The sequence below is a fragment of the Cnephaeus nilssonii genome (assembly GCF_951640355.1).
Source record: "Cnephaeus nilssonii genome assembly, chromosome: 14".
NCBI classification, from domain to species: Eukaryota; Metazoa; Chordata; class Mammalia; order Chiroptera; family Vespertilionidae; genus Cnephaeus; species Cnephaeus nilssonii.
This window is the reverse complement of record NC_137085.1, coordinates 5572672-5581618: the sequence shown is the minus strand read 5'-3', so window position 1 is coordinate 5581618 and position 8947 is coordinate 5572672. Positions and strand designations below refer to the sequence as shown.

General features: G+C 56.8%; 1 protein-coding gene across 9 annotated transcripts in view; it reads left to right on the top strand.

The window, feature by feature from the left end:
* The first annotated feature begins 5545 nt into the window (after window positions 1–5545).
* The window catches only part of DNM1 (dynamin 1), a 42350-nt gene continuing 38948 nt past the window's right edge, over window positions 5546–8947 (top strand). For all 9 annotated transcript variants that reach the window (XM_079790876.1, XM_079790874.1, XM_079790875.1 and 6 more), the window contains exon 1: window positions 5546–5805. In XM_079790876.1, the coding sequence (XP_079647002.1) occupies window positions 5645–5805 (161 nt within the window). In that variant the 5' untranslated portion in view covers window positions 5546–5644. The remainder of the gene's footprint in view (window positions 5806–8947) is intronic.

Here is an 8947-nt window from a genome sequence, read left to right as displayed (position 1 = left end):
GGGCGGGGGCGGCACAGGTGCCTAACTGCGCCTGCACTTAGGGACGCGAAGGAGCGCGGGCCAGGCCGGGGTCGGGGAGACGTGGCGCCATTGAGTGAAGGGGCCACCGGGAGGCTGGTGGCTTTGAAGGTGGGCCTGAGGGGGTGGGCTTTATCCCTGCAGGGCCGGGAGCGCCAGGGAAGGGCGTCCCGGCATTGCGTACTCTCCGATCAGAAAACCCGGGCTGGCAGGGAGAGGAGAGGCGCGTGGAGGTCGCCCTGGCTTCCCACCAGGGCCAAGCGCACCGACACCTGATCCGGGCGCTCGCGTTGGAGAAGTCCGGGCTTGAATGAGGGCTCGGACCCTGTGCCTGGGCGCCCCTGGCCATTGGGGGCGTCCTCCCTGAGCCCGCTTTTTCCCCTATAAAATGGATGTTCCCACTCTGGGGTGGAGGAGGAGGATATTACATAATGCTCAGCACTGGCACCTGGCACCAAGTGAGTCTAGCAAATTGCCAAAGTAAAAAAAAAAAAAAAGAAAAAGAAAACCACTGAAAATAATGCTCGTGCTGGTGAAGGGTGAAGGAGGGAAGACAGCGCTGTCTCCCTGTGTTTCCTGCTTTCTGGAAAGCAATTGGCAAATTCTCCATCAGGACACGAAGGTGCTCTGCCCTTTGCCTGGTGACTTGGAGGAATCTAGCCAAAGGCAATAATAGGAAGGGGAGTTCTCAAACCAGCAGGTCACTCACAGGAACATCATTTATAATGGCTGTCTGGAAAATAATCAACGTTAGGAGAACAACTAAATAAATCACGGTGTCTGCTTTTTTCTTCTTCAAATTTTTATTTATTAATTTGAGAGAAAGGGAGAGAGAGAGAAAGAGAGAGAAACACTGATTTGTTGTTCCACCTGTTTATGGATTCATTGGTTGATTCCTGTTTGTGCCCTGTGTGGGAATGGAACCCACAACCTTGGTGTATTGGGATGAAGCTCTAACCACCTGAGCCACCGGCCAGGGCATGGCATCTGTTTCTTAAAGAAGAACATACAGCCATCAGACAGCGTGTGTGTTTTTTAAAACTTTTTATATATATATATTTTATTGATTTTTTTACAGAGAGGAAGGGAGAGGGATAGAGAGTTAGAAACATCCATGAGAGAGAAACATCGATCAGCTGCCTCCTGCACACCCCCTACGGGGGATGTGCCCGCAACAAAGGTACATGCCCTTGACCGGAATTGAACCTGGGACCTTTCAGTCCACAGGCCGAAGCTCTGTCCACTGAGCCAAACCGGTTCCAGCAGACAGTGTGTTTTCAAAGGCTAGTTAAACACTCCCAGTACGATGTGAAGTGAACTCAATAGGTGACAAAACTACATACACATTATGATCCCGGTTTGGGAAAGAATAAATATATGTGTCTAGTGGACTCAGGGGTGTTTTTTTCACTTTCTCTCCTCCCCTCCCCCTAATTTGTTATGAGTGGTTTGAATGACTCATGGGGAGGGAGGGAGCGTTTTAAAGAATGCGTATGACCCTGTGCTGCCCTCTTGAAGACCAGACAGGATAGTGGATAGGAATGCTCTGGGGACACTGGGGCTTAGACGCGTGTTTTAATGAATCCCATTGCAGGCAAAGTCCCCCACTGGCAGGGATATGTGTGGGGGGAGGGAGAGAGGCCCCACCTCTGTGCATCCCAAGTGAAGTCTGAGGCTACAGTCGGAAGCCTCTTCCTTGCCTCTAATTGGAGAAGCATCTTTGTCAGGAAATAGACCCTGCTCGTGTGGATCTATGTCCAGACCTACTCTGCTCCAGGAATCCACCTGTCTCTACGATGGCACCTGGTGTGACTATTATAGTTTGGGACTAGACCTTCATGCTTGACAACACGAGCCCCTGACATTATTATGCTTTATATAAAGAATGTCTTGCCAATTCTCAATCTTGTACTTTTTTTTCCAGATAAATTATAGAATGATTGTTTCAATCTTCTCCTCCCCCCTCAAAAAAATCCCATCAGCCTTCCTACTGGTGTTGCAGGAAACGTGTTTCGGTTGGAAAAGAGCTGACCCCTTCCCCCGGAGTGTGCCCGTTTAAGGGGGGGTGAAGGTCTCCATTCATTGGAGCCTTGGGAGGCACTAGGGCTTTTCCAGTTTCCTCAGCCAGCACCTGCCCAGGGTGGTGGCTCTTGTCACCATCTCCCCACTTTCCAACCAGCTCTTGATCACGGTGTCCTTATTTGGTCACCTGCCACCTCCTTGCCTGGCATTACATCTGCCCTGGGCAGTGCCACGTGCCCCTGGATGGCAGAAAGCAGCTGCTGACGGGGCCCCATGTCCTCGGGACCCAGCTCGGAGCTCACAGCACGGTTGCCTGGGGAGGGTCGGCTACCTGAGTGAGCGAAGGAATGAAGGGCTGACTCTAGACTCATTCCTCATCGCCCTCTTTGTGCCTCGGTTTCCTCATCTGTCAAAAGGAGCTGATAAAAACTTCTCCCTCCGGAGGGTGGCCCTCTCTGCGCAGTACCTGGCCAGCAGGAAGTGCCTGTTGTTAACCTGCCCAGCACAGTTGGTGGTAAAGCTGCAGGAGCTCCAGAGAGAACTCTCCCTCTCCCGTTGGGGCGCTCACAGTAGACTCAAAGCCATTTCTGTACAACAACAACAACAATAATAATAATAATAATAATAAAGCCATTTCTGTGACTCCCATGGAATCCATGGCCCCTTGGGGGCCCCCTGCTTCTCGGTGCTTGGAGGGAACCGTCGGCAATCCTCCATCCTCGCCAAAACCTCAGGGAAACGGGGCCAGGGGACCTTTCAGGTTCGCTTCCTTTCTGACCCCACACCTTTGCTTATGCTGGTTCCTCTGCCCAGAGCATCAGCCCTCGCTACACCCCACCGTGGCGTTTTATTCATCGATTCTTCAAACTCCACACAACCATTGTGAGCAGAGAGGGAGGAACAGTGAGAAACTACGCAGCCGTGAACAAGGAGCGGGACGCTAGCTGCTCTTTTAAATATATATATATATATATATATATATATATATATATATATAATTGATTTTTTACAGAGAGGAAGGGAGAGGGATAGAGTTGGAAACATCAATGAGAGAAACATCCATCAGCTGCCTCCTGCACGCCCCCCACTGGGGATGTGCTCGCAACTAAGGTACATGACCTTGACCGGAATCGAACCTGGGACCCTTCAGTCCACAGGCTGATGCTCTATCCACTGAGCCAAACCGGTTAGGGCTCTAGCTGCTCTTAGGCTGACAGGCGCGCTGTTGCTGACAGAGCTGCACAGAGCGAGGCGGCCCAGAGCGTCTCCACTGTGCTGCGCACAGGAATCTCCTGGGCACTTGGTTCTCATCAGATCCAGGTTGTGACCCAGCAGGTCACGGGTGGGGCCTGTCCTCCTGCGTTTCGGACAGACTCGGGGGCTGCTGGTCTGACATCAGTGGTGCAGCAGGACAGGGTGTGTGGTATGATCCCACTTCTGTAAGAAATGCATATACATGAAAAAAAAGACAGAATAAACACTGAGCTATAATAGTGGTTATCTCTGGGAGGGAGGATGGTCAGAGCTTTCAAGCACTGTGTCAAGTCTGATTGTTACAATAAGCTTCACTGTCCTCATTAGGAAAAACAACCCAGCCGTGATGGCACCCCTAGGCAGGCATTTGCAAACTGCACCCCCTCCCCAAGTGAATGGCTCCACCCCAGGCTTCATCTCCGCTCTCTCTGGTCTCGGAGCATAATAAGGGACTGGCTGGGAGCAGCCGCTCAGGATGTGCGCTGTGCGTAGCTGACGCCCCAGCTGTCCGGAGGGCTGTCATCATTGGCGGTTTAATGAGTCTCCTTGGCGCCAGGCCAGGGCCACGCCCTTCACAGGCCTTCAGATCTATCCTTATCCCCATTACCCAGATTAGATAACTGAGGCTTAGAGACGTGGAGGGACCTGGATCATACAGTACAGCTTGTCTAAGACCCAGGCCAGGCTCCTGGGACAGGGCCTGCTTTTTCCCCTCTGCCTGCCTAGAAAAATCTCTCCCCTACATGTCCACATGTGTCATCGCTCACTTCCTCAGGCCTCTGCTCAAACGTTTACCTCACCAATAAAACTATTTAAAAACACAACTTTTACCTTACCAGAGCCCTCCTCTGACCACACAATAGCAACACGACTGCTCCCCGCCTCCCCCAGCTTCCTTGCGTCCCGAAGCACTCAGCACCATGTGACAAGGTCATAGTATTAGCTTATTTGTGTTTTGTTTCTCTTTTTCCACTAGTCTATAGGCCACATGTAAGTAAGGATTTCTTGTCCATTTTGCTCCCTGCTTTATCTCTGGGATCCAGTATAGCACCTGGCTCAATAAAAATGTGTTAAATGGATGCATAAATGATACTCCCATTCACAGGCCACTGCTCTCCCCATTTTTTCCCCGCCCTATCTATAATAAAAGCGTAATATGCTAATTAGACCAGACAGCCGAACGGCCTTCTGGATGTCCTTCCGGACGAAGCTGGGGTTGCAAGGGCCAAGGCAGCCGCCGTGGCCGCGAGGGTCAAGCCCCTTGCACGAATTTTGTGCATCGGGCCTCTAGTTTATGCATAGGAAATGACTCACTGGCCCCCAGCAGCACAGGGTAGGCTGGCCTCCCCGTCCTAGCCTCCTTGTAGGGAGTCCAAATTAGGTTCCTTAAATGCAGAGGGGAGGGCTAGGCCTGGGGCCCTGTGGCCGCTTTGTGTGAAAGGAATAAACAGGTGGGGTTATAAGAGTCCTTGATTCAAATCCCACTGTTTTACCACCACGATGATGAGTTGGGGCAAAATCTACTACTCTCAGGACAGGAAGCCCCAGCTCTCCCGTGAATGGCCTTCTAAGTGGCAGGGCCTCTGCACCTGCTGTTCCTTCAGCCTGTCATGCTCTCCCCCGATCTGCCTGTAGCTGTTCCTTCTCCTCATTTATGTCTCTTCTCAAAAGTCACCTCCTCAGAGAACGCCCCACACACACACCCCTCCAAGGCTGTGGACTTCGTGCACCCACACAGGTACCTCTTTTCACAGCCTCTGTTTCTTTCCTTCACGGCTCTTAGGATAAACTATTTTCACTTTTACTATTTCATTTACCTGTTTGGTCATTTACTGTCTGCCACCTGGATGTAAGATCTAGGACAGTCTTGTTCACTGCTGTATCTCCAGGGCCCAGGACAGGCCTGGCTTACAGTAGGTGCTCAGGAGACTGCGACCTTGGAGGAGGCCCATCCTCTCGCCAAGCCTCAGTTTCCCCATCTATAAGATGGAATGAGGCAGTCATGACCACTGTCCAAGAGGCCAGGTACTAGGCGTGAGACCCTCGCCCATTCCCAGAAATGATATCTTTGGTGCAGCATCCGCGCCCCCAGACGCTACATAAGCGCCCCGAAACCCGCAGAAGGAGAAAACTACAATCCCCACAGTGCTGCTGACGGCGCCTGCGCACGGCAGCCCGCCTGCCCAGCCGCGGGCGCCCTCTGGCGGCAGATCGCTGCAGCGCTCCGCTGCGATCCCGGAGGGGAGGCGGGCAGCGGCGCAGGCAGTCGGAGCGCGCGGCTGCGGCGGCGGAGCCAGAGCCCGGAGCGGGAGCCGCGGCCGGATCGCAGCCCGCGGGGCCCGCCGCAGCCATGGGTAACCGTGGCATGGAAGATCTCATCCCGCTGGTCAACCGGCTGCAGGACGCCTTCTCCGCCATCGGCCAGAACGCTGACCTCGACCTGCCGCAGATCGCCGTGGTGGGCGGCCAGAGCGCGGGCAAGAGCTCGGTGCTGGAGAATTTCGTGGGCAGGTAGGAGCGGCGCGCCTCGGAGCGCGCACCCAGACGCCTGAGTCCCCTGGACCTCCGCCCCCGTCCCTGACGGCGCCACGACCTCCAAGCCCCTGGCGCTGCACCCGCGGACCGCGCGCCCCGCACCTCCAGCCAGAGGGAGGCGGCCCTCACCCTCCACCGGAGTCCCTCCGGGGAGGCAGCGCCCCCAGCTTGTCCGCACACGGCGTCAGGCCATCGCCACGGCATCACGCCCCCTCCTCCGCCCATCCCTTAGGGAGGACAGCGCTCTGCCAGGAGACCCTTGCACAGGGCTCCCCCCCCACCCCCCACCCCTGTGGGCACTGAGGGGCCTGCATTACTCAGCGCCTCCCTTCGACTCCGGGAGTCCCTTGGAGGGGCAGCACCCCTGGGCAGTGCCCCCCACCTCTAGGCTCCATGGAGGACAGCTCCCTCCCACCATGGGAACTCCTGGACCGGGGCAGGGGACACCCGTCACAGCCCCCCGGAGAGGACATAGCCCCGTGGGCATCGCGGACCGGGCACAGCCGCCCCCCCTCCCTCCCTCACACACACACACACACACCTCTGCGGCTCCGGCCTCCATCCGTGCGCAGCGTTGGTGGCGGCGGGGGGAGCGCGGGCTGCAGGATGAGGAAGGGAAGGGGGTGGGGGGCAACCGCTTCTGATTCTTCTCTGACCAGCAGGGCCCTGGCTCCCCGCCGCCCCTGGGTGGAGGGCGCCTGTCAATGTCGCTCTCCCCTTGACCTGGCCGAGGGATGGTCATGGAGGGAGAAGGCGGAGGACAGAGATGACTAAGACAGGGAAGCAGCATGCCGGGGAGGGGGGAGCCATTTGCAGAACCTAATCCCCCTCCTGCCTCTGATCCCAGGAGGCTCCGGGCGGGCCAGGTGGCAGGGAGAGTCGGGGGCCACCGCAAAGACAGAAGGTCCTGGGTTTGGAGGGGTGCAGGGTCATGACCCCTAGACTCCCCCAAGAAAGGGGAGGCAGAGATGGCTTTTGGGGTGCTGAGAAGGAAAGAGAGAGGGTGACGCTCTCCCCAGAGCCGGAGAGCTGGATGCGGGGCTGGGCTCCCTGAGGGAGAAGGCAGGAGAATTGATCTTGACCTCCCTCCCTCCCGTTCAGAAACCCAAGCTTCCTTCCAGTGACCTTCATGGCCAAGGAAGAGATGGGCCCGCGGGAGAGGGAGGAAGAGGCCCCTCCCTCCGTCTGGGGGGAGACATCTTGGGTCCAAGCCAGGTTCTGCTGTGAAACCGCAGGCCAGTCACTTGCCCTCTCTGAGCCTGCCTCAGTTTCCCATCTCGCACGTGGCCAGTTGGACTGGATGGTGGTTGCTTCCTCTCCAGTGACCCGGGAAGCGCAGTGCCAGCCGTAAGGGACAGAGAGGAGGGTCCTGACTGGAGCAGCGTGTCTGTGGGATGCTGGGAAGCCACCGTGGGGGTGGCTGGGCCCATCTGGTCAGCAGAGGGGGAGGCTGTCTGTCTCTTGGGGATCAGCTTCCAAAGAACCCTCCTCCTGATCACGTGACCCTAAGAGCTGCAGAGACGCAGGCAAGGGACACACAGATGGGACGCTGCCCACGGCCAAGCCGTCAGAGTGAGGGGCCGGGGGAACCCTGAGACAAGAAAGCCCTGAGGCCTTCGTGCATCAAAGGGCGCTCAGTGTTCCAACCACATCCCTGCCTTCCATCCGCTGAGTGTCTGCTGAGCGCCTGCTCTGTGCCAGGCCGTGGGCTCTGGGCACGGGCTGTGGAGGGGAAGGGCTCAGCTCCCATCTACTCGCCCTTTCCATGTGCCCACACCATGCTGCACAGGATGGCGCACAACAGCCCCACGAGGCAGGTGGCATGGTGCCCATTCTGCAGATGAGGAAACTGAGACCCTGAGGCTAGGTGCCTTGCCCAAGGTCACACAGCAGGAAGGACAGTGCCTGTTAGACTACAGAGCCCAGTTTCTAGTGTTGGCCCTGCACAGCCTCAGAGAGCCAAGCCCTGCACTGGGCACGGGATATGCAGGTGTGGGCCTCCATTTTCCCATCTGTAGAATGGGAACACTGACACCTTCCTGAGATGGCGGCTGTGGGGCTGCAGTGAGCAGTGTGTAAAGGCCCGTTGCAAACACATCAGCGGGTGTTGGTAATCAGTTAGGTCTGGGTGCCTGGGTGCCAGGCAGACCTGACCACCACCCTCTCGGAGTTCACTGTCCAGCAGAGAGAGGTGCCGGCATTTGGCAGCACAGCAGGCCAGCCTGGCCACAGCTGTTTACTGGTGCCGTGGGGGCCCCCTCGCTGCCCTCCGCACCCCAATGCCCTTTGAAGCTGGTCCTGCAGGAGGATGCACAGGAGTTCAGATGCAGGCCCAGGTAGAGCAGATGGAAAGCCGAGGTTCAGTGAAGCCCCCAGTCAGCCCGGCCTGCTCCCTCATGGGCTCCCTGCCTTTCCAGCCAGGGCTGGGTCCCCAGACCCGTCAGCATGGTAACTAACAGCTGCTCTGCCTCCTGGGCTCCCCAGGAGCCAACCCCCCACGGAGAGGAAGTGGAAAACGCATCAGAGGAAGCAGGGCTCCTGGCACGAGGAGGACCCTGCTGTCGGCTCTGTAATGGGGGTGGCCCCGCAGCAGCCCAGGACCCTGCTGGGACTTGTCTGGGTGTTGCTGTGCTATTTCTTCACCCCTTTTTCCCGAAGGGAAAACTGAGGCTGATTTGTTCAGTCATGCAGCCGACATTCACGGAGTGTCCACGTGGCTCCCTACTGGGACCCTATGGTAGAAAAGACAAAAGCTCTGCCTTCCAGCCAGGAAACTGAACCGTGAGCACAGAAGCATGTCCGTGAAGACTGGGGCATGTGGTCAACGCTGGGGAGGGGAGAAGGGCTGCTGTCCCCGGGGAGTCAGACAAGGTCTCCAGGAGGGGATGGCATCTGAACTGTGCCCTAAGGGACGAGAAGCATGTGGCTAACCCGGGAGAAGCATTCTACGCTGAGGGACCAGCACATGCAAAGGCCCTGGGGCAGAAATAAAGCTGGTGTATCTGAAGAACCGAAAGGAGCCAGGCTGGTGTTTGGTGAGCAGGGGACAAGGCCTCAGGGAGGAGGCGGGGCTAGATCTACGAGGCCCTTAGACTGTGGCGAGGAGTTGGATTTGTTT